Raw genomic sequence first — 24,413 nt, 5'->3', positions numbered from 1 at the left:
AGCCTTCCTGTCTGAGATGAATGGCAGCAATGGGGTTTGGCTGCTCCCAGCCTCCACTGAGGCCCTGGGAAGCGGGCTGGGTCGGGGCCGGGTGACCAGCAAAGGGTGTGGAAGAGGTGGAAAGTTAGCAGGGGTAACAGACATTTCAAGAGACCACTCACCACATGCCAAAAACTCCACTGAGTCAGTACCCCTACCCAGCACAGTTCATTCTTTTATAGATGAGAAAACTGAGGCTCTGAGGTGCAGTCAGTTGCCTAGAGTCACACAGCCAATAAATAATGGAGCCAGGTTTTGAACCCTGCCTGGTGTGACCTCTGGCCCCTACCCCTGACTATACTTCACTTAGGAATGATGAGTGTTCATCATGCTTCAGGCCTTGGTCCTGGGAAGAACCAAGTCCAACCTTGGCTTTTTGGCAAGGGTGGGGGTGTATTTCTCCTTCAGCATGCGTACTTGCTTGGATTCCTGAGGACTTCCTGGAACCTCAAAAAGACCCCTGAGTCCCCCAGAAGATGAGCTCTGAGCCCCTGAGCCAAGGGGAAGCTGCAAGGAGGAAGGTAAATGGGCTCAGCTGCATGCCCTTGACCTCTCGTGTGTAGAGTTGAGCTCTTCACTGCATCCTTCTACTCATTTGCTCAGTATTTACTAGACTTCAGCTATGCTGGGTGTGGGAAGATGGTTGTGAGCAAGTCTCACACACAGTCCCAGCCTTGTGGGGCTCACGGTTCCCTAGGAGATGGGTCATACTGAGGAATTCTCTAAAGGAGGACTGATGTTCACATCAGGTGAGTGAGTCTCGTCTAGGGGTCAGGAAAGGCTTTGCTGAGATCTGAAGGCTGATTGGAGTTGACAGAAGAGGGAAGACATTCCAAGCTAAGGAGACAGACGTGGCGAGGCGGGAGGCAGCTCAGTGTGTTTTTGGACCCATAGGGCCTGGATGGCTGGAGTGAAGAGAATGAGGAGACAGTGGGGCCTGGCCAGCCACTGTGGGGCGGGGCCTAGACGTCAGGAAGACCCTGTCAGCCTGCGAGGGCCCCAAAGCCAGCTGGGTCTCCTGAGCTTTGGCTTCATTGCATCTTCCTGTTGAGTAGGAGGCTGTGTTTCCCTTGGCTGGGGCCAATGCTGGGGGGCTGAGTCCTCCTTTCTCCCTGTGGGTTCTGGCTGGAACACTGGGCCCCAGGAGGGTAGGGTAGGTCAAGGCAGGAGCCCTGGTTAGCTTCCACCCACAGAAGTGGCTCCCAAGGCTCCTGGCCCCAGCTGGCCTTGGGCGCCTGGCCCCTCCCTGGGCCTGTTGGGAGTGGCTCAGGAGTTGCAGGGGAGGGGAAGTCCAAAGCTTAGGAGGGGTGCAGGCAATCGTATGGACTAATGAGGTGGAGCTTGGTCTTCCATCAGCCTCCCCAGGCTCCAGACCATCGCTACCCTGCCTACCACTCTGGCTGCAGCCAGCTGCCCTTCTGCAGGGCTATGAGGGGCTGTCTCCCTTTCCTCCCGGCCCTTAGATCTGCTGCTGCTGCTTCTGCCCAGGATCCTTTCCCTTCCCACCTTCTGGTTAACCCATATCTCCTTCACTCAACAAAACTCAATTGACTACCTACTGTAGAGAGTCACTGTGCCAAGCCCTGGGGAGGCAGCTGTGGATGAGCTCCTGGGGGCCCCACTCAGATTAGAGGTGACCACCTCTGGGCAACAACCCCCACCCTTAGGATTGGGCAAAGCCCCCACCCATGCATTCTTCCAGCCCCTCCCCCTCCCCCATCACAATCCAGGTCGTGCTGCGTTGAGGTTTTGGGTTTGTTTGTGTCTGTCATGAGCTCCAAGCCGCTAGAAGGAGATCTGTTTTCACAGCTGTCTCCTAGTGCCCAGCATAGGGCCCACAGCATGGTGGGTGCTCAGTGATTGCAGAGCGGATGACTGGAATAACAGAAAACAGCTGTGTGCATGCCACCCCCATAAAGAGCTCCGGTTGGACACTGGTTAAGTTATCAGCTGCTAACCAAAAGGTCAGTGGTTTGAACCCACCAGCAACTCTGCAGCAGAAAGATGTGGCCATCTGCTTCCAGAAAGATTACAGCCTTGGAAACCCTATGGAGCAGTTCTGCTCTGTCCTATAGGGTAGCTAAGAGTCGGAATCCACTCAATGGTAATGGGTTTGGTTCTGGTTTTTTGGTGTGCCTTTGTCTGGGACCGTTCTGAGCGCTTTGTTGGCATTTACTTATTTAGCTCTGTTTTTAAGCCCATTTGGGGCAGTGGTGGTTCAGTGGCAGACTTCTCACCTTCCACGTGGGAGATACAGGTTTGATTCCTAGCTGATGCACCTCATGTACCTCCACCCATCTATCCATGGAGGCTGTGTGTTGCTTTGAGGCTGAACAGGTTTTAGCAGAGCTTCCAGACTAAAACAAGCTAGGAGAAAAGGTCTAGTGAACTACTTCTGAAAATAAACCAATGAAAACCCTGGGGCTCACAATGGTCTGACCTGCAGCTGATCACAGGGGTGGCCCAGGACAGGGCAGTGTTTTGTTCCGGTGTGCATGAGCTCTCCATGAGGTGGGGCTGACTCGATGGCTGCTAACAACATTATTATGCCAGTTCTACAAATGGGGAAACTGAGGCACCACATTCAAGTCACTTACCCAGTTAACCTGAGGGATGTGAGAAAATTCACCCTAGAACCAGTAGGCGGTGGAACTGGGATGTGAACCCTTGCATGTTACAGCACCACTGTATTTCCTTAGCAGGAGCCAGGGAGTAGTGCACCAAGGATGAATGAATGGAGCTCCCCAGTTGTCTTAGTTACCTAGTGCTACTCGAACAGAAATAACACAAGTGGATGCTTTAACAAACAGCAATTTGTTCTCTCACAGTTTGTTGTTATGTGCTGTGGAGTCATCTCCGACTCATAGTGACCCCTCCTTGGGTTTCCGAGGCAGTATCTCTACGGAAGTAGATTGCCCAACCTTCCTTCCGAGGAGTGGCTGGTGGCTTTGAACCGCCAACCTTCTGGTTAGCAGTCTAGTGCCTTAGGCACTAAGCTACCAGAGCTCCCAGTTTAGGAGGGTGGAATTCAGAGTGCCGGCTGGAGGAGAAGGCTCTCTCTCTCTCTATCAGCTCTGGAGGAAGGTCTTTGTCTCTTCAGCTTCTGTTTTCTGATTCCTTGGAGATCTCCATGTGGCTTGGCATCAGTCTTCCCCTGTCTCTGCTTGCTTGTTTAATCTCTTTTATATCTCAAAAGAAATTGACTCAAGACACAGCTATACTAATCCTGCCTCATTAACATAACAAAGACAACCCAGTCCCAAATGGGATTATAACCACAAGCACAGAGGTTAGGATTGACAACACCTATTTTACAGGGACACAATTCAATCCACAACACCAGTCTTCTGGATACATCCCAAACCCCTCAAGGGTTCACAGTGGCCCCAGCCTTCCTCCTGACCTTCTCGCCCCTCCTGTCCACACCCTGCTCACACTCATCTCAGGCTCCAGCCACTTCACCCACCTCCCTTCCCTTGCTCTCCCTCAGCTCTGTGCCAGGCCTACCATCAGGCTTGCCCTTGCCCCATCTCATGCCCTTGGCTTTGCCTATTGAAAATATGGCTGACATTCAGGATCCCACCTGCACTTCTTGCCCAGGTGCCGTCTCCTACCTGAGCCCTTGGCTAGGGATTTGAGCGGCCCCCTCAACATCAGACTTTAGATGTCACACAAAGACCTTAGACTTACGGTCCAAAAGTAAAGAAAAGCATGATTCCTCCCTTTCCCACCCCCCACCCCAGGTCTTTTCATGCACTGAAGCTGGAAACCTGGTAGTCCAATGGGGTTCTTTCCTGTCTTCAGCCTTCTGACTCTAGCATCCACCAGATCACTGGATTGTTCTCTGAAATATTCCTGTGTTCACCTTTTACCCCTTCATTCCACTGAACCCCTCGTCTGGCCCCAGGTTTATTGCAATGGTCTTGAATATCCTGCTGCTTCTTGGTGTGGTTTGTCCTGTCACGTCGCAGCTCAGGACAGACCTCAGAATCTTTCTCAACACAAAACCCTAGGCAGTGCTCAATCTAACGAAACCTGTTCAGTCTCCCTGGGATAGACTGCAGGCTCAATTATTCTCAGTTCTTCCTTGGAGCTCAGATTCTTGGTCCTGAGATGGGAGGGCTGAGATGGGCCTAGCCCAGGCTCAGCCAGGTTGTCTTGGTGTCTGGCACCATGGTCCTGGGGAATCCCCAGCTCCTGACGGGGATTCACCATGCCCCAGGTTATCCAGAGCTAGGACAGGAGATGAAGGACTGGCATGGTGGGTGGCCAGATGGTGGGGCTGGGGGGGCCCTGTTGTGATCTCCCCATAGGCTGGGAGAAGCTCCCAGCCTGGCCCTGATGCCCGTAGAGGGCAGAGTGGCTGAGCCCATGCATTCTCAATCAGCTCCCTACCCTGCCCCCTCCAGCCCCACTCCCAGGCCACTGCTCCCCAGATGGCTCCAATTAAAGGGCTTTGTTTTGTTTCCATCTTCCCAAAATAAGCCTCTCCTGTTCCGAGCTCATTCTCTGGTTTGTACCGGATGTGGGCGGCTTGGTTTTATGACTGGCTCTGGTGTCACTCTTGACGGGCTTTATGTCCCAGCTGGTTGGAGAGGACATGGCTTGGTGTGCCTGGTGCTTGGCTTAGGTGGGCCCCTTCTGCACCAGCAGCTGGACCAGTCTGCAGGTGAAGGGTAGGGGGCAGAATGGGACCTCCGTGGTCTCTATGGACTCCAGCACCCCCTTCCCAACAGCCCCATCTCCCTGGGAATATACAGAGTTTTGAATGGGAAGTTAGCTTGGTTGGGGGCTGCAGCTTTGGGGCGGACAAGCTGGTGGTCGGGGAGCTCAGCTGTGCTCTTCAGGATGTTAGGCGAGTCCCTTTCTCCTTCCTGAGCTCCAGTAGCCTCATTAGTAAAATGCACACAGTGATGGGACTGTTTGGGGATCTCAGTATTCCAGTGGCATCAAGTCCTTACCCAGGTGCCTGGTGTACTGTAGGTGCTCAATAAATGTTGACTCTTACTGTTAAACAGACTCATTAAGGGATCATGACTTGTCCACACGCTTAGAGTCTTAGCCATTTTGTTGGGCCTGCTTGTCTCCACTCCTTAAAGTTATAAATCATGCTTCATCCTTGCTGGCTCATTAGCAAACATGTATTGAGCACCTACTGTGTGTCAGGCACTGTGCTCAGATCTAAGGATTCATAGTCCCTGCCCCACGGGAGTCACAGAGAGGCTTTGGAAGCCCCAGTGAGGCATACAAACTCATCAGGGGAGGCTTCCGTGACCTGACGTTCCAAGAATGAGTAGCACTTAGCCAGGGAAGGCAGAGAGAAGGGTGTTCCAGGCTGGGCCAGATGCTAGCAGAATGAGGGCTTCTTCGTGGTTCAGTTTGGCTGGAGCATGGAGAGGGAGGAGAAGGCAGTGACAAGAAGTGAGGCTAGAGCATGTGGTCAGTCTGCTAAGCAGAGGGATGCACAAGGATGCATAGGAGCCAGCCAGGTGAGGAGCAGGGAAAAGCATTCAAGGCATGAGGAACAGTGGATTGGGTGGCTGGGAGGTAAAGCCGTTTAATGTTTCCAAGCAATGTCACTCCCTCTTGACGGCTGAGGATGACAGTTTGGCCCAGCTTTCCTGATAGGAACACATCTGTCTAAAGTACCCTGAAGCCCCATGGGGTCCCAGAACTTGCAAGGATCTGGGTTGGGCCTACAAATCTACCTCTTGTTGCTGTTTAGAAGATTGTGAGATGGTTTCCTTCCTCCAGCCTTCGGTTTGCCGCCCTTCAAAACCTTTCTATCACAAAGGGGGGATTAAATTGCTGTCTTGGCAACAAAAAGCCTGCCCCATCTTTGTGATGTTCCCGTATCTTCTCTCACCTCCTGGCTTGGCGAGGAAGAGGAAAAGCCATTTCCTAGCACGTGATATTGCTCGTTTGCATGAAATCCCAGTGACTGCCTTTTTCCGATAGCAGTTCTGGCTGCCAGCTACCTTTTAAGTGGCTCCAAGCTCCCCGCCCACAGGGTGTCTGGCTGCTCAATGTTTACCGAGGAGTCGGAGCCTGCGACCCCACAGCAGCTTCCCATGCAGCATCCTTTAGTAAATGTGAGTCTGGGGTAAACCCCTGCCTTGCTCAGGGGCCTGGGCCTGCTTGTCCCCGAAGCAGACGCCGCTCCCAGACACTGGCTCCATTTGCTACACGTGCTTTGTTTTCAGGGACTTGGAGTTAGAGTGCCAAGCTGGGCTGCAGCTTCACTTTGAAAAACATCTTGAAACAGAACATGGCAAGGCAGTTACTTTTTTAAAATAAAAAAAGAAAAGTGTTTTCTCCAGCTTTTAAATTAGAACAAGCTTAATGAGAGAAAATTTGGAACATATGGAAAAATTGAAAAAGGAAGAAAAGTTACTCAAAGTCCCACGTCCCGCAGAGCACCGCACTTACCAGTTTGTGTCTTTCTATTCTGCCTATTCTCTTGGGATTCTTAAAATATAAGTCTGATGATTCTTCATGTATAATCTGTCCCTTTGTTTTCATTTAATATTTTAATGTAAGCTTTTCCCACGTATCACAAGCTCTCTGCCAACTGTTTCAGTGGCTGCAATCATCACATGACTTTAAATCCTACGATTTATTAGCCAGTCCCTTATGGTCCCAATTTTTTCCTTGTATAAACAACACCTTGATGAACATCTTCATGCATTTAGACTCTTTTCATTGCTTGAATTCCCAGAAGTGAGTTTCCTCTGCCAAAGGGCAGAATATTTGTATGACTCTTCATCCATGTTGCCAAACTGCCTTCCCCAGGAGCCAAGATATTTTTAGCATAATAGCTTTATTGAGATACATTTCACGTATCATAAGGAAGGTTGGGCAATCCTACTTCCGTAGTGATACTGCCTCGGAAACCCAAGGAGGGGTCGCTATGAGTCGGGGCCGACTCGACAGCACATAACAACAACAACAACAACAACATAATGTGCCCACTTAACGTATACAATTCAGTGGGTTTCAGTGTATTCACAGTTGTAATATTGACTATGATGATCACAGTCCATTTTAGAATATTTTCATCACCCCTGAAGAAACCTTTTACCCATTAGCAGCTCCTCGTCATCTCTCAATACCTCCCAACCCTGAAAAACACGCCAAAGCAGTTGCTGTGGAGTCGATTCTGACTCACAGCAACCCCATGTGCGCAAAGTAGAACACACTCCATGGGGTTTTCAAGGCTGTGACCTTTGGGACGCACACCGCCAGGCCTTTCCCCCAAGGCACTCTGGATTTGAACTGCCAACTTTTTAGTTAGTCAAGCACTTCACTCTTTGCGCCAGCCTAGTCTAGACATTTCATATAAATAACCAACCAACAACTAACCAAACTGCTGTTGAGTGGGATCTGACTCATAGTGACCCCTCCTTGGGTTTCTGAGGCAGTATCACTATGGAAGTAGATTGCCCAGCCTTCTTTCCAAAGAGTTCTCAGTGGGTTTGAACTGCCAGCCTTCTGATTAGCAGTCAAATGCCTTTGGCATTACGCCACCAGAGCTCCCTTCATATAAATAGAAACATAATAAGTGACCTTTTGTGACTAGCTTCTTTCACTTAGTGTAATGCTTTTAGTTTATCCACGTTGTGGGATGTAGCAGGACTGCATTCCTAGGTATTTCTAGATAGCATTCCATGGTATGCATGCACCATGTTTTATTTATTCATTCATGAGTTGACAGATGTCTGAGTTATTTCCTTGTTCCCGCCGTTTGGCTATTATAAATAATGCTGCCATGAACATTTGTGCACACATTTTTCATATGGCCCTGTGTTTTCATTTCTCCACACAGGAGTAGAATTGCTGGGTCTTACAGTAGTAACTTGATGTTTTAACATTTTGAAGAATTACAAGACTGTTTTCCAAAGTTTTTGTTGTTAGGCATCGTTGAGTCATCTCCAACTCATAGTGACCCTAGGCACAGCAGAACGAAACACCACCCAGTCCCGCACCAGCTCCATGATCCTTGCTATACTTGAGCCCACCGCTGCAGTCAATCCATCTCATTAAGGGCCTTCCCCTCTTACGTCGACCCTCCACCTTACCAAGCATGACATCCTTCTCCAGGGAATGGTCCCTTCTTACAACATGACCAAAGTAGGTGAGACGAAGTCTGGCCATTCTCGTTTTCCAAAGTGGCTGCATCATTTTACGTTCCCACTAGCAGTGCATGAGGGTTCCAATTTCCCTACACCCTCACCAGCATTTATTATTACGTGTCCTTTGCTTCTAGTCATCCTAGTGGCTGCTATCTTGTTACAGTTTTAATTTGCAGTTTCCTGATAGCTAATGATGTCGAGTATCTTTTCACTTACTTATTGGCCATTTGTATTTTGTTGTTGAAGAAAATCTATTCAGATCCTTTGCTCATTTTTAAACTGGGGCATTTGCCTTTTTATTATTGAATTATAGAGTTCTTTATATATGTTAGATATAAATCCCTTATCAGATATATGTTTTGCCTATAATTTCTCCCATTCTGCAGGTTGTTTTATTCTCATTTTCTCAATGGTATCCTTTGAAACATAAATACATATTTTTTTATTTTGATGAAGTCCAATTTTTCTGTTTTCTTTCGTCACTTTTAGTACCTTAACTAAGGAAGTTTTGCCTAATCCAAGGTCACAACGATTTACTTCTGTATTTTCTTCTAAGAGTTTTATAGTTTTAGCTCTTACGTAGGGCCAAGCGTTCTAAGCAGAGGATTAAAGTGATTCCTCCTCAGGATGTAAGGAAGACTGTGGACCATGACAGGCTTAAGGGCCATAGAGAAGAGGCAGCCTCTAAAAGTCCGTCCAAGTTAGTTTACAGTGTGGCCTTCCCTTTTTCCCTTCCCTTCTGAAAATTGGGTCCATTTCTTCCTGGCTGCAGGGAAGGCCTATGAAATCACTTACGTGAGGCTGAAGTTCCACACCAGTCGCCCTGAGAGCTTCGCCATTTACAAGCGCAGCCATGCTGGTGGCCCATGGGAGCCCTACCAGTACTATAGCGCCTCCTGCAAGAAGACCTACGGCAAGCGGGAGGGGGTGTACCTGCGTCCTGGTGAAGATGAGCGTGTGGCTTTCTGTACTTCCGAGTTCAGCGATATCTCCCCGCTGAGTGGAGGCAACGTGGCCTTCTCTACCCTGGAGGGCCGGCCCAGTGCCTACAACTTTGAGGAGAGCCCGGTGTTACAGGTCAGCAAGAAGTGGGGCTAGGGGTGGGGGCTGGGCAGTGGGTGGATGCCTGGGTTGAGGAGACCACAGGAAAGTCTACAGCAGCCCCAGGCACAAGGGGCCATGCGAGATCTCATGGTTTTCAAACTTCAAGCAACAGAATCTCTGTTGTGTCTACATCCTTTGTGGATGTTTGATTATGAAATAAGTAGCTCTGGTGGTATAGTGGATAAAGCATTTGGCTGCCAACTAGATGGTCAGCAGTTCAAATCCACCAGCTGCTCCCCCGAAAAATGATGGGATGATCTACTTCCGTAAAGATTTATAGCCTTGCAAATGCAGTAGGGGTTGCTATGAGTTGGAATCACTTAGATGGCTATGAATTTGGTTTTTTGATTATGAAATAGATAAAAGTGTCCCTTCCCTTGTTTCCTGTAGCAGAGCCCTGCAGCTCCCAGGAGCCCTGTGGCAACTTGCATTCATGGATGCCTACGTTCATGGGTGTCAGTTTTATTCATCTACAGACATGTCAGTCTGCTTGTCCTTGCTGAGTGCTCTCAGGGAGCTAGGGGGTAAGAAGGCCCTGTTGTCCATTTCCCTGGGTTCTGATGGGCCTCTGTCCAAGTAAAACTGCCACTTCCTTCCCTTGAGACTTTCAAAGCTTTTCTTTGCTGTTGTGAATGGAACTGAGTCCCCCAAGAAAGACATGCTGAAGTTCTAAACCCTGTACCTGTGAATGTGTGGCCCTATTTGGAAATAGGGTCTTTGAAGTGTTATCAGTTATGCTCACATGAGTTCATACTGGAGTAGGGTGAGTTCTATCAGGGGCAGATTACCCAGTAAGCAAAGTGAGCACAGGCTTACTTACTAATCTGTAGTGAGCAGTTTTTACCACAACCAAGATGTGAAACCCAAGTGAAATTGTTCTGCTTTGCAGAACGGATGTTAAGGCTTAGGCTCTGCTCATGCCATTAAAAATGTCCACATGTCACTGTGGTAGTTATTCCCCATGATGAGACTGGCAATCAAGTCCATGGTGGGATCTACCACAAGCAGCTGAGCTGTCTTTGGGATGTGGTCTGCTTCCTGTAGTTAAGGAGAAGCCTTGGGAATGGTCTCTAGCCTTTGGCATGCTTGGACCCTGCATGTAGCCATGTCGTTGCTCAGCAACCTGCTATGCTCTGCTGAACTTGGGGCTTACGATGGACTTAACTTAATGGCCTGCCGTGTGGTTTGGTAACATTGGGACTGTGCCTTTTCATTCGTCAACCTTGGGGCTTCTCAGCCTCAGCAGCCAGCAGCTGTCTGAGGGAAGAAACACCTCTAGCTTCAGTGGGCCGGGAGCAGGAGGCAGAGCTATACCCCAAGGTTGAGGGGCTTTCACCCAGCCCCTAGAGCCTGGCACTTTGAACTTGGACTTAAAGCCTCCAAATTGTAAGAATAAACTGTTTGTTTAAGCCATCCCATTTGTGGTATATTCTTGTCAGAGCAGTACTAGGTGACCAGAACAGTCACCATCATGATTTTGCTTAAAATTATAGTCACTTCTCCACGGGGCTCCAAGCTCTTTAGGGTAGAAGAAACCAACCAGGGTCAGATGAAGACAAGCACAGAAGGCCGGGCTATCAGCTGACCTGCATCTGTGCTGCTGTCTGTCCTGTAAGCCCAAGGAGAGGCTTAACCTGAGACCCTGGCAGGCGGGCAGTTTCTGACAGGAGGCCATTGCCACATACATTGTGGACATTGTCCCTTTTGAGAAATGACCTTTTCAGAAATGTCTCTCCTGCTGTTCCTAGGTGAAAGCTGAGGGCAGAGAAAGAAAGGCAAGCCCTGCCTGGCACTTCTCCCTCCTCCTCCCCTCCTAGCATGTTGGATGGAGCTTCTGTGAGGGACATGAGCATTTTGGGGTGGTAGGCTGGGCGGATGTGTGGCGGATATGGCTGCTGGGTTTCATGTCCCTCTGTCTGCCACAGAGGGGACAGGATCTTGGAGAGAAGGCTGACCTGGCCGACCCAGAATCAGGCTGCCAGAGTGGAGGGGCAGCCTCAGCACCCCCCCGCTCCCTGTGGTCCTGGCTGGAGCAGACTTACAGCTCCCCAGAACCCAAGTGTTACACTGTCCGCATCTCCTCAACCTCACATTCTGGAGCTAGGATCTGTCCACAGTAAACCTCACAGCCCGTTCGTGGTTGTAGCTGGGCTATTGCAGATTGCAAACCTCATTGCCTGTGCACAGTGGGGCTTTGGTTTGTCCCCAAGTGACTTTACCTTTAAGGCATTGAGGTGTTCCCCCTGCAGTGTGGGCTAGGGGAACAAAGCCTCCTTCTCTCCCAGCTCCATCTTAGTGTCTTGGAGATTTTCACCTTGTTCCTTTGTCATCCTCTTTATAGACTGATAGAGTAGGTCACAGGCCAGAAAGCAGATGCAGGAACTCAGAGGAGGGGTGCTTGACCTGTTCTGTCACTCACAGGCCGAGAGACCTTGGCAAGCCATCGATCTCTCTGGGCCCCACTGGAAGGCAGGCTAGTCTAGTGGTTAAGGCCTGGGTCTTAGGGACTGACAGCTGAATTCTAGTTCAGCCAGGGAAGTTGTGCAATTTGGAGAATACCATAAGTCCCCACATTAAGAACATGACTTGAGACAACGTGTACTTGCCCTTTAATTTTATGTAAATTTGCCCTCATTTTGATACAGTTGAACCAACCTCTACTCTCAACAAATTCTTCAACACAGTCCCTTTCACTTGCTTCATATGCAGTTTTGAATCACTGTAAAGACGTCTGGCCTTTTCTTGCAGTAAAGTAAGGCTAAGTAAGAACTGTGTGCACCTGTCCTGACTTACCTACAAATTCCACTTAAAGACACACTTAGAAATGGATCTCATTTGTAACCTGGGGACTGCCCGTACTTTCTCTCACCAAGCCTGTTTTCTTGTTGTAAAATGAGGATAATAACAGGAGCTGCCGCATAGGGTTGTTGTGAGGACCCCATGAGGTGGTGAACGTAACATACCTGACCCATAATAATCACATAGTAAATGTCAGCTGCTGCTACTTCTTTAAAACCAAAAAACCCAAACCAACTGCCATCGAGTGGATTCCAACCCATAGCGATGCTTTAGAACAGAGGAGAACTATCCCATAGGGTTTCCAAGGCTGTAAATCTTTACAGAAGCAGACTGCCTCATCTTTCTCCTGTGGAGTGGCTCATGGGTTTGAACTGCTGACCTTTTGGTTACTACAGCTAAGTGTTTTAACCACTATGCCACCAGAGCTCCTTGCTAATTTTCTAGGTAGCTCTTTTTTTTTTGGAGGAAAAAAAAAACCAGCAGTGCCTTCAGCTGTGGGCTGATGAATTTTCCCACCTGAGGCCTTAGATCCAGGAACCAGCAGCTTCAGTAGCTCCTGGGTGCTTGTTAGAAATGGGGCATCTCACGCCCCACCCCAGACCTCTGATCGGAATCTGCATTCAAACTAGCTCCTTAGGTAAGCTGAACTGACACTAACATCTGCCATACGCAGCCTTAGGGGATTCTGGGAGTGCTGGAGACTTACAAACTCAAGCACAAACTCAGCTAAGTGTTGAGAGGCCCACTGAAGTTTTCTGGCCCCGCCAAAGCACCCTCAGACAGAGGCCCTGGGTCCCCAGCCATGGGCTGCCATGTTGCCGAGTTTAGGGGGAGCTGGAGAGGGCTCACCGGCTCGAGTTATGCTGGAGAGAGAAGACACATTTTTAGGAGCTTCTTCCCTGCACTGAGAGCTCTGGTGGTGCAGTGCGTAAGGCATTTGACTACTAACCAGAAGGCTGGCGGTTCAAACCCCCCAGCCACTCCTCCGAAGGAAGGTTGGGCCATCTACTTCCATAGTAGTACTGCCCCGGAAACCCAAGAGGGGTTGCTATGAGTTGGATCCAACTCTACGGCATTGCGTTGCGTTGCTTCCCCGCACTGATGAGCCTGATTGCTAAACCCGAGGCTCCTGGACTGAATTAAAATGCTGATTAACATTCAGCTAGAGCTACCTCTGATTATAACAGCAGGTGGATCAAAATGTCAGCCTTCACGTGGGCCCTTCCCCACTTCCTCACCAAGCTCTTCCATGAGGAAGCTGTCCTGTGTCCTTCAGTAGTTACTAATCAAGTGCCTGCTACAAGTAGGCGGAGAGAAGCTGGGGGCTGGGGATGCAGTGAGAACATGGCGCCCCAAAGCCTGGCTCTTGTGGGGCTTACATTCTGGCAGGAGAGACATCACCTGGAGTAGGTGACTTGTCTATGGGGTCTTGCCAGTGTTGGATCGCCCAATAAGCAAAGTAAGCATGGGCTTGCTTGTGCTTACTTACTAATCTGCTGTGAACAATTTCACCTTTTTTTCACCACATCAAAGATTCTGCTCCTAGGTATGGCTGGCTTCTGTCTCTCTCCCTACCTCACAGCATCTTCCAACAGAATCAACTCCTCTTTTCAAATTTACAATCCCTGACATCACTCATGTGAAAACCTATGTGAGACAGATTGGTAAGTAGGCACAAGTGAGCCTGTGCTTACCTCGCCTGGCTGAGAAGGAGAGGAGTTTGCTGAAACCCATCCTCACTCAATGAGCTCTGGAATGAGGGTTCTGGGGCCACTGGGACAAGTCAAGTGGCCTGCACAGACAGGGTCTTAGATGGGCCTCTATCCCCTAGCAGCGTCTCCACCACTTACATTCACCGTTGGTCTCCTCCTTCAAGCACCTTGGTGGGGTAGACACATTGGTTCTGTTTCACAGATGGGAAAAACAGACATTAAGCACAGCCAGTGGTGGCCTGGAACTCAGGTTGGTGTGACCCCAAAGCGCAGGCTCCTTATGTATGCAGTGTTCTCAGGGTTTATCTACGTTTAGCCTGTCCCTGTGCCCCAGAAGACCCCAGCTCAGCTGCCAGACCTGCCAGCAAAGCAGGATGGGAGCATATGCTCAAGAGCCTGTCAATGGTGTCTCTTCTCTTCTCCCCTTCATTTTCCCCAGGACTGGGTCACCAGCACTGAACTCCTCATCTCCCTAGACCGGCTCAACACGTTCGGGGACGACATCTTCAAGGACCCCAAAGTGCTCCAGTCTTACTACTATGCTGTGTCTGACTTCTCCGTGGGTGGCAGGTAGGTAAAGGCTGGGTGCCGAGGCCCAGAGGGGAGGCAGGAGTAAAGCAAAATTCCAGGACCCTGGTCTTGGAGTAGAAGGTGGCTGGCTACATGGGAGTCACCTGGTGGTGACTGTGGAGAGGTAGAGAAGTCAGTTCTGGTGCCCCAGGGGAGATGAGGGAGCCAGGGCCCCGGCATTTGAGGCCTTTTTGCCAGACTCCCTTCCACCACCCCAGCCATGTGCTTCCTGCTAATTCTCTGGGGCATCAGCTGTGTCTTCCCCAAGGACCTGCTCCCTGCTTGCCAGATGTACCAGGCTTTTGCCCTGCTGTTCTCTCTGCATGGGGCTCCCTCCTCCTCTTCTCATGTGGGACATGCTACTGCCTCGCACCCAAAGAGGAACTCAGTGTCTGGACCTAAGTTCTTAGCATCAGTCCCTGCACATTGTAGTTTATGTGTTTGAGCCTGTCCCTCTCCAAGAAGCAGGGGCTACCCAGAAGGCAGGGCTATGGTTCTTATCTCTATTCCCACAAGTGCCTGTCTCGCACAAAGCTGCCGGTCCTGGGTGCTCAAGAAGGCCTATGGCAAAAACATTGTTCCACATCCTACTTTTGGCAGGTAGTGACTGGGATCTTAAAAGCTTGTAAGCTGCCACCTAGATGCAACAATGAGTCTCTCTTCATCCAGAGGAAAGAAGAATAAATAAAACCAAAAACATGTGGAAACAATTAGTCTAAGTGACTGGTACACCATGTGATCCTCAGCCTATATAAGACCAGAAGAACTAGATGGTGCTTGGCTACCACTGTCAACTACTTGGTGGGAGATCTATGTAGGAGATCCTGGATAGAGTGGGAGAACAATGTGGAACAAAACTCAAAATCATTAAAAAAAAAAAAAAAAGACTAGGCTTGCTGGTCTGATAGAGCCTGATGGAACCACTGAGACTATGGCCTCTAGCTGCCCTTCAGGTCTGGAATTGAACTCACTCCTGTGGCTTCCAGCCAAACAAAAGACAGGCATATGAGCTCAACATTTACATTAGGTAGATACAGTCCTTGGAGAGATCAATCATGGGAGACTAGAAGGGCTGTGTATGCACAGGGAGACAGCTCAGGGGGCAGGAGTGCATGGGAGGGAAGGACACAGGGAAGAGGTAACTATGGGGAGGAAGTGGGAGGCAAGCTGTTGCATTGTGGGAAATTGCAGTCAACATCATGAGACAAAGTGTATGTGAGCTACTGTATGGAAAGTGAGTTTGCTCTGTAAACTTTCACCCAAATCACAATAAAAATTTAAAAAGAAGAAGAAGAAGGGCTGTGGCATGAGTGAAGGCACAGGTGATGGTCTTCATCATAAATATTTTTAGGTTCTTTCTTTGAAAAGAAGATTGATAGCATGGCAGAGAGATGGAGTGGAGGAAGCCCTTACCCATACCTTTGACATTCATTATTCACTTGTACAAGCAACAGTAATTGAACACCTACTGTGTACCCTGTGGCAATGGTGGTTCAGTGGGAGGTGCCTTCGATGTGGGAGACGGACTTGCTGGGCAGGGTGCTTGGGCTGGAAGGAAGGAAAATGGAGGGGGTAGATCAGAGTGTGACCTTTGTGTCTGTCACCCTCCACCTTCCTCCATAGCCCAGTGCCACCAGAGTCCCTCTGACTGAATTTGACTGTTTATGTGAGCCTTCCCCCCCACATCTCTCACTGCTGCAAGCTGGCCAGCCACCAGCAGGGGCACAGGGAAGGGCCCTGCCAGTATCTGTCCTTCAGCCACATCTTATAGCTATTGGGATATGCAGGCTGTCTCCACTTTGCCCCTTGCTGCACTTGCCAGGGTGTGTCACTTCCCCCTCCCCTGAGGGACCCTGCTCCCAGCCAGCTCTACCCTGACCTTCCCCTGTGACCTCAATCAAGCCACCGTACCCAGCATGTCCAGCCCACATTAATTTTATTCCACATTCCACATTATCCCATGTAAAAGGAGGGCCAGGTTGCTCACCCCAGACCCTGTGCTGCCCGAGATGGTTCTGAGGCCACTCCCCTCTCAGGCACACAGAGCAGAACACCTGGGCCCCATGAGCCCCCAGCTTACCCTAGCTCTCTGCAGGGCTCATGGTGGGAGGCAGGTGACTGCTTGGACACTAAGGCTTAGCATCCCAGGCCAGGAGTCCAGTCTCCCAGGGCCCCATGCTCCTTATACCTTCCAGAACCCCACTTTCCTGTCTTCTTTCAGTCTGCTCTCAGGCTTCTGCATTTGAAAGCTAGGTACGGTGGCTCCCCCAGGTAACTTCTGCTTCCCCAAAGCCAAGGACATCAAGGCCTGGCTGCCTCTTGGAGTTGGGAGAGGGAAAATATGGGATGGACAGAGAAGAAACCCTACCCCTGATGACTGCTCCTGCCACGTTCCTCATCTGAATCACCAGTATCTGTAGGGTATGTCCTGTTCACGAGGCCCTGTGTTGAACACTTTGCAGCCACAATTTCCACCATCACTTTTTTTTTCCTCACATTTTCCAAACTCAAAGTTTATTAATAATTAGCAAAAACATCCTAAACAAAAAAACCCACTGCCATTGAGTCGGATCTGACTCATAGTGACTCTCCCTTAGATTTCCAAGGCAGAATCACTACAGAAGTAGATTGCCCAACCTTCCTTCTGACATCCTGTTATTGTTGTTGCTATGTGCCATCGTGTTGGACCCAATTCATAGCAACCCTTCCTTGGGTTTCCGAGGTGGTATCACTACGGAAGTAGATTGCCCACCCTTCCTTCCGAGGAGTGGCTGGTGGGTTTGAACTGCCAGCCCTCTGGTTAGCAGTCAAGTGCCTTAGGCACTATGCCACCAGAGCTCCTAACACCCAATCATTCAATTTTAGGCAGCTGGGTGAAGCAAATGGTTAAGCGCTCAGCTGGTAGCCTAAAAATTGGCATTTCAAACCCATCCAGAGGTACCTGGGAAGGCAGGCCTGATCATCTGCAATTGTCACTTGTTGTCATCCCACTTTATAGCTAAGAGATTAGAGGCTCTGAGAGCTTGAATGACTTACCCAAAGCCCTGCAGCCAGCAGGGGCAGTGCCCTTATTCAGGGGACATATGTCCAGGGCCTCCTGTGTGCCAGTGAGTTCTGAGAGAGGAAGATAGAAGTGTTCCTGCCCCAGTCTTGTGGGGTGGCAGACATTAATCAGAGTATCTCCTGAATAGAAGTGTAAGTACATGCAGAATGATGAGAACAGAGAGGCACAGGATTTAGGGTTGTGTGCAAAGCTCAGGAGATGGCTCTGAGGCTGATGGGATGGAGCTGAGGCCTGAACCAGAGGTGAAAGGTAGGCATTCCAGGCAGAAGGATCAGCATGTGCAAAGTCTGGGTCTTGAGGAACTGGGAAAGAGTTGGTGTGGCTGGAGTGAGGGTGTGTGGCAGGACAAAGTGGGAGATGAGGTTGGAAGACTGTCAGAGCCTTGTGCCTTGTGGGCCATGGACCAAGTTTATTCTTATCCCATAGTCAATGGGAGGCTGTTGAAGGATTTGGCCAAGGTTGCAACAAGGTTTCTCTTTAAAGTTCTAGAAAGCACAGATCTCACTTTGATGACTAAGATGTATATGACTCAAGCCATGGTCTTTTCAATTGTCCCATATGCATGTAAAGTTGGACCAATGAAAAAGAAGAGTTGATGCATTTGAACTGTGATGTTGGTGAAGAATATTGAATATGCTGTGGACTGCCAAGTTGGAATGGATTCAATGGCACACCACCACCATCACCAAAGAACAAATAAATCAGTCTTAGAAGAAGTACAACTAGAGTGTTTCTTAGAATTTCTGGGGAGACTCATTTACTTTGGACCTGTCATCAGACAACACCATTTGCTAGGAAAGGACATCCTGTTTGGTAGCAAAGAGGGCCAAGAAAACTGAGGGAAACCCTCAGTGAGATGGATTGGCAAGGGCTGCAGCAAAGGACTCAAACATGCCAACAGTCATGAAGATGGCACAGGACCAGGCAATGTTTAGTGTTGTTACGAGGGTGATCACTGTGAGTCAAAGCTGACTCAATGGTAGCTAATAACAACAAGCAAGCAACAGAATCAGATTTAAAAAAAAAACAAAAACCAACCCTCTGACATGTGTGGGGAAGGATATGAGATGGGAGGAAGCCTAGATGATAGTTGGCAGCCATTGTAAGAGTCAATTGAGAGATGAGGACAGCTTGGGCCAGGGAGGCAGGGTGTGTGGGAGAGGTGGGAGGGAGTGGCAGGGATGTGTGTAGGGGATGTCTACCCTGGTCCAAAAGCTATTTGTTGTTGTTATATGCCATCGAGTCGGACCCAACTCATAGTGACCTTGGGTTTCCAAGGCAGTATCTCTGCGGAAGTAGATTGCCTCATCTTGCTATTTAGGACAGAAAATCAGCTCTTCTTGTAAACAGTGGGTCATGGAGGTAGGAAGTACCAGAATGATGCCCATACTTCTGGTTCCCATAATTCTAGTGGTGATGCTCAGCAAGATGGGGAAGGTGAGGAAGAGGAACATGGGCCCAACTGCCTGTACTTTGGGTGCCTGCACCTGCCAGGGAAGGCTAGCACTTGGGAGTAAGGGGAGGCATGGAGAGGGAGGCATGGAGAGGGCATCTTTGGCTCAAGATATTCTTGAGCCAAAGAATATCTGGGCCCCAGCTGCTGGGAGCTGGATCACCCTCAGACCAGCAGCTGGCTGGGAAGGTGGCTCACAGGTGGGGGTAGGTGGCCTGAGCAGCCTCAAGTGGCCTCCAAAAATTACACTCTCCTTCCCTTGGAGTCAGAGGGCTTAATGGTGGAAGGAGGCATTTGCAGTACCTCCTCAGGGATGTGGGTGGTCCCTTGTCACTGCCCTGGACTGCTGTGTTGCATGACCTCTTGGCTCCCACCTCACCCACACCAGAAGTGCTGGGTGCTGCCTCCCTACTTTGGGTTCCTGATGGAGGCCTGTGAGGAAATGATGCTCCTTCTCCAGCCCTGTGCCCCCACATTAGAGAAAACATCAGGGTTCTGCCTATGTATACGGTATGGAACATGGCTTATGGAGAGGGTATTCGTTTCCTGGGGCTGCTTTAACAAGGTACCACAAATTAGGTGGCTCAAAACAACAAATTCATTCTCTCACGGTTCCAGGGGTTAGAAGTCTGAAATCAAAGTGTCCGCAGGCCCGTACTCCCAGAGGCTCTAGGGTAGAATCCTTTCTTGCTTCTTAGCTTCTGGTGGCCCCCAGAAATCCTTAGTGTTCCTTGGCTGGTAGGTGCATCACTCTAGTCTCTGCTACCATCTTCCCTTGGTGTAGCTCTGTGTGTCCTCTCCTCTTCTTATATAGACACAAGTCATTGGGTTTAGGGCCCACTCTAATCTAGTGTAGTATCATCTTAACTAATTGTATCTTCAAAGACCCTATTTCCCAATAAGGTCACATTCTGAGGTTCCAGGTGGTCATGAATTTTGGGGGATACTATTCAACCCAATACAGGAGCTACCACATGGCTATAGAGACAGGTCCAGGAGCTCAGGATCTGTGTGGAGTCAGACAACAGAGTTTAGATTCTAGCTCTGTCATCTGCTATCTGTCACTCTGTAGACCTGATTGAGTTTCCTCATCTATGAAATGGGGATAATAACAGCCCTTCTCACCTTGGTGGTGAGGGTCCAGCAGGAGATGTGAGCTGAGCACACAGTAAGGCCATAAACTTGGAGCCATGGTCATTCTCTAAGCTTCACAGTCTGGCTACTCAGGATGAGGTAATGGCCCGACAGGGTCAGGCCAGCCAGGCATGTTGTACAGCCCTGGGAAACGCTCTTTGTTCTTGTCGGAGTCCACCCATCTCCTGATCCTGTGAGAGGGCACGAAGGGGTGGGGACCCAGGCCCAGGGCTGCCCTCAAAGACAGGGTCTGTTGGGATTTGGGACAAGTTGGGGGCTGTCCCCTCTAAGGGATAACCTCTTTCTCCTCCTTTTAGACACAGTTGAGAAGTGCATGAGGCAGCCTCCCTCACTGCCCCTCCCATGCCCACTGCCCCTTGAGACCACCCAGCCCTCCCCTCCCCATGAGAGACTGAGATGGTCTCTTCCTGGATCCCTCTTGTCCCCTAGGGGGCTCCGCGGAGGCAGAAACCTGCTGTGGCAGGCTTGCTGACTCTGCCTCTTATTGGCTGGGGCCTTGGTCAACTCCTCTGTGCTTCAGTTTCTTGCTTATGTTTTCATTGTAATTTGGGTGAAAGTTTACAGAGCAAATACATTTTCCATACAGTCGTTCATACACATTTTGTTTCATGACATTGACAGCACTCACCATAATGTAATAGCTCTCTACCCATTTCCTCCCTGTGGTTACTTTCTCTCCATGGTTTTTTTTTTTTTTTCCTATGCATTCCTGCCCTCTGAGCTATTTCCCTGTGCAACTACTGCCCTTCTGATCTCCCATGATTGATTGTTCTAAAAAAGTGTACCTACCTGATGTGAATGTTCACTTTATATGCCTGTCTGTTGTTTGGCTTGAAGCTATAGGAGTGAGTTCAGTTCCAGACCTGAAGGGTAACTAGGGGCCATAGTCTCAGGGGTTTCACCAGGCTCTATCAGACCAGTAAGCCTGTTTTTGTTTGTTTGTTTGTTTTAATGATTTTGAGTTTTGTTCCACATTGTTTTCCCACTCTATTCAGGATCTCCTATTTTGATCCTTTTCTGAGTGGTTGACAGTGGTAGCCAGGCACCATCTCGTTCTTCTGGTCTCATGGTCTTATAGGCTGAGGTTCTCATGGTCCACTAGTCAGTTGGACTAATTGTTTCCATTCATCTTTGGTTTTCTTCATTCTTCTTTGCTCTGGATGAGGAAACACCCATTGTTGCATCTAGATGGCCACTTGTAAGCTTTTAAGACCTCAGTCGCTACTCACCAAAATAAGATGTAGTACAGTGTTTTTGTGTAGTATGTTATGCCACTTGAGCTTGATGTCTGCTATGATCATGGTCCCGAGCCCAGAGGTTCAACAACTCACTCCTTCAGGGTGGTTGGCTGTGGCTAAGAAGTTATCATAACTTTGCCTCTAATGAATGTTCTTACACGTGTTCTAGTTTCTTTATATGTTAAATGGAGATAATAGGACTGTGAAGATGAAATGGATTTATGCATGTGCAGAGGGAGAACAGGGAGTGCCTGGAACAGGCTTCCCTAGTACTGTTACTAGGGCACCTAGCAGCCATTCAATAAAACTCACACACACAGTGCTGCCTAGATATTAACCCCTTGTCTGCTGGCCCCTCCCCACAGTCCCCAGCTCCCCCTCCTCATGCTCTCTTCCCAGGTGTAAGTGTAACGGGCACGCCAGTGAGTGTGGCCCCAGTGAGACGGGTCAGCTGGCCTGCCAGTGCCAGCACAACACCACAGGCCCGGACTGCGAGCGCTGCCTGCCCTTCTTCCAGGACCGCCCATGGGCTCGCAGCACAGCCGAGGCTGCTAATGAGTGTCTGCGTGAGTGTCACCATGGGGGCTGTGCCTGGGTGGGCCTGGCTGGCTGCTGGCTCTGAGTGCCCCTCCCCCGCACTGCTGTAGGGATGAGGGGAAGCTGAGGGAGCCGGGGTGGGGGGACTTTAAGACTCTATCTCCCCCCAACAACATCGACCCAAGTAGAGGTGCCTATTGTGTGAGGGCCAAGAGGGCTCCAACGACTTGTTCCTTTGTCTTCACTGTTCCAACTCCAGTTGCTAATGAAAACCAGGCCACCCTGAGTCCAAGGGGGTTGCTGACCTGCCCACCCACATTCCCAGGACCCTACACAGCCCTTTGATGTCCCAGCCCCCTGAATGATGTGGCTTTGCCCACCAAACCTCAGAGACGCTCGAGGAGAAGAGGGTGCCATCATACCTTCTCTAATGAGATGAGGCCATGCAGGGGACCACCACCTCCCCACCCCCCATCTCAGCCTGGTGTGCCAGCCCACCCAGACACTCAATCCCCACCCCATTTCCCTCCTCAGACAGCCATCTGGTTTCCTTTAGGCTCTCCCGTGAGTTCTGGAGTCATCAGGCACTGGCATTGTTGCCTGGAGGAGGAGGATCTTTGTGTGGAGGCACCACAACTGGCCTGGCCTCTGGGCCCTGTTGTTCTCTTGGGCTTAGGCCACCAGCAGCCAGGGCTAAGATGGAGAGGGACAGCCTGTTCCTTGGGACAGGAGCTGCCTTGGGCTGCCTTGATCCTAATGGGTTCCTGCTGCCCTTGCTGGCCCATCTCCACCAGGGTGCCCTCTGGGCCCAGGAGGCTGTGCTAGCTAGCAGCACACAGCAGTGACACAAAAGGCCATGTGGCTTCTGCCAAGTCCTCATTCCTGTGGTCACACCTTTGTCCTCACACAGCCTGGAAGCTGGGGTTTTGTACTTGAGCACACCCCCCTCAGTCCAGCCAGCTCCTGAGCTCCACATTCTGTTGTGTCCCTCTGGTCCATCTAATTTGTGTCCTTGGTCCAGGCCCCATCACCTCCCCACTAGGTGTCTGAAGCTCCCTCATCCCTCCTCTCCCTGACTCCAACTCCACCCACAGCCAGGGCTCCTCCAGTGGAGGTTTGATTGCGCCCCTCCTCTCCTCAACATCCTTCCTTGGTCAGAGGTGAAGTCTACTCAGTATGCTGCCTGGTCTCCCCATAGCAAGCTCTGCTGGCCTCTCTCATCTCTCTGACCTCACAGCTGCCTCTACCCTCCTCCGTGCCCCATCACACCGCACGCCACCCCTGCCCAGCCTGGCTCAAAGTCAACGGCATGCCATGCACACACTATCCCCACACTGCTCTGCTTGCCACCCCCACACTGGGTACATCTTATTTCTTTATCCTCTGAGCTTTCGTCTCCAGTGTGGGACATCCTCTCCCCTTTCACCTGGTACCTTCTTCCTGATCATCCTTCAGGTCACCTTAGCCATGACTTACTCTAGGAAGGCTAGAAGCATCATCCCCAAGACAGTTCTAGGGGCCCCTCCCCTCCTTTCAGCTCCTAGTGCACTCCCCACCCCATGCTTCTCCTGTCATAGTGCTTCACTCATGGGCTTTTCACTCACTTACTGTGTCTGGCTCTTAGACAGAGGTGTGACCACAGGGGTGAGGACTGGGCAACCTAAGCACAGGAACAAGGTGTGTCTCTACACTATACCTTCCCCTGGGCTCACCATACATAGCTGATCCTTGGTACATATTTTTCCTGAATGAATTAATGAGTGAATGAAGGGTGACTTGTGTTTTTCATGAGCCTGACTAACTTGGGGCTTTTGAAGTGTTGGAGACCAGATGCACACAATGATTAGGCTTGGAGAGTCTGCAGGAGGTTTTGGAATGAGCCACATGGCAGCTCTAGAAGGTAGCCAGTCTGCAATCCATGACCCAGGAACCAGGCATCCTGGTTTGTCCAGTGTGATCTGTCTATGCCTGATACTTTGGTGTATGTAAGAGTGTCCTGTTTTGGGTGGTCAGTTAGTTGGTCTTCAGATCATTGATCAAGCTAGGCCTGCACCCTGTCCTCTTGTCCTCTGTGGTGCTGCCTGCTTGTCTGACATAGGGAGGTTGGCTGGCCCTGACTGCCCTCCTACCACGTGCCTGGAGCTGCTCACAAGGCCCCTGCTTTGTGCCCCACCCCCAGCCTGCAACTGCAACGGCCACTCAGAGGAATGTACATTTGACCGGGAGCTCTTCCGCAGCACAGGGCATGGCGGGCGCTGCCACCACTGCCGAGACCACACTGCCGGGCCACACTGTGAGCGCTGCCAGGAGAACTTCTATCACTGGGACATGAAAGCGCCATGCCTGCCCTGTGACTGCCACCCAGCAGGTGAGGTGGGCTCCCACCACCTCCTCCCCCTCGCTCCCCTCTGTCTTGGTTCACGCTGCCCTGCACCCTTCCTCCACCAGGCTCCCTGCACCTCCAGTGTGATGGCTCAGGCACCTGCACCTGCAAACCCACAGTGACAGGCTGGAAGTGTGACCACTGCCTGTCTGGGTTCCACTCACTCAGCGAGGGAGGCTGCAGGTAAGGGTGGCCAGCATGCAGCAGGGCGTGGGCAGCCCAGCATG

The 24,413-nt window shown here is 50.4% G+C and overlaps 1 protein-coding gene across 1 annotated transcript in view; it reads left to right on the top strand.

Moving 5' to 3' along the window:
- The window catches only part of LAMC3 (laminin subunit gamma 3), a 94,264-nt gene that overhangs the window by 4,663 nt on the left and 65,188 nt on the right, over window positions 1-24,413 (top strand). Inside the window, exons 2-6 of the mRNA XM_007944344.2 lie at window positions 8,944-9,248; window positions 14,226-14,356; window positions 21,666-21,832; window positions 23,983-24,171; window positions 24,252-24,369. Coding sequence (XP_007942535.1) covers window positions 8,944-9,248; window positions 14,226-14,356; window positions 21,666-21,832; window positions 23,983-24,171; window positions 24,252-24,369 — 910 coding nt within the window. The remainder of the gene's footprint in view (window positions 1-8,943; window positions 9,249-14,225; window positions 14,357-21,665; window positions 21,833-23,982; window positions 24,172-24,251; window positions 24,370-24,413) is intronic.

Source organism: Orycteropus afer, unplaced genomic scaffold (genome assembly GCF_000298275.1).
Source record: "Orycteropus afer afer isolate SDZICR_OR568_19922 unplaced genomic scaffold, OryAfe1.0 scaffold00123, whole genome shotgun sequence".
Taxonomy (NCBI): Eukaryota; Metazoa; Chordata; class Mammalia; order Tubulidentata; family Orycteropodidae; genus Orycteropus; species Orycteropus afer.
The sequence above is the reverse complement of the archived record's forward strand: the minus strand, read 5'-3'. Positions and strand labels throughout refer to the sequence as shown.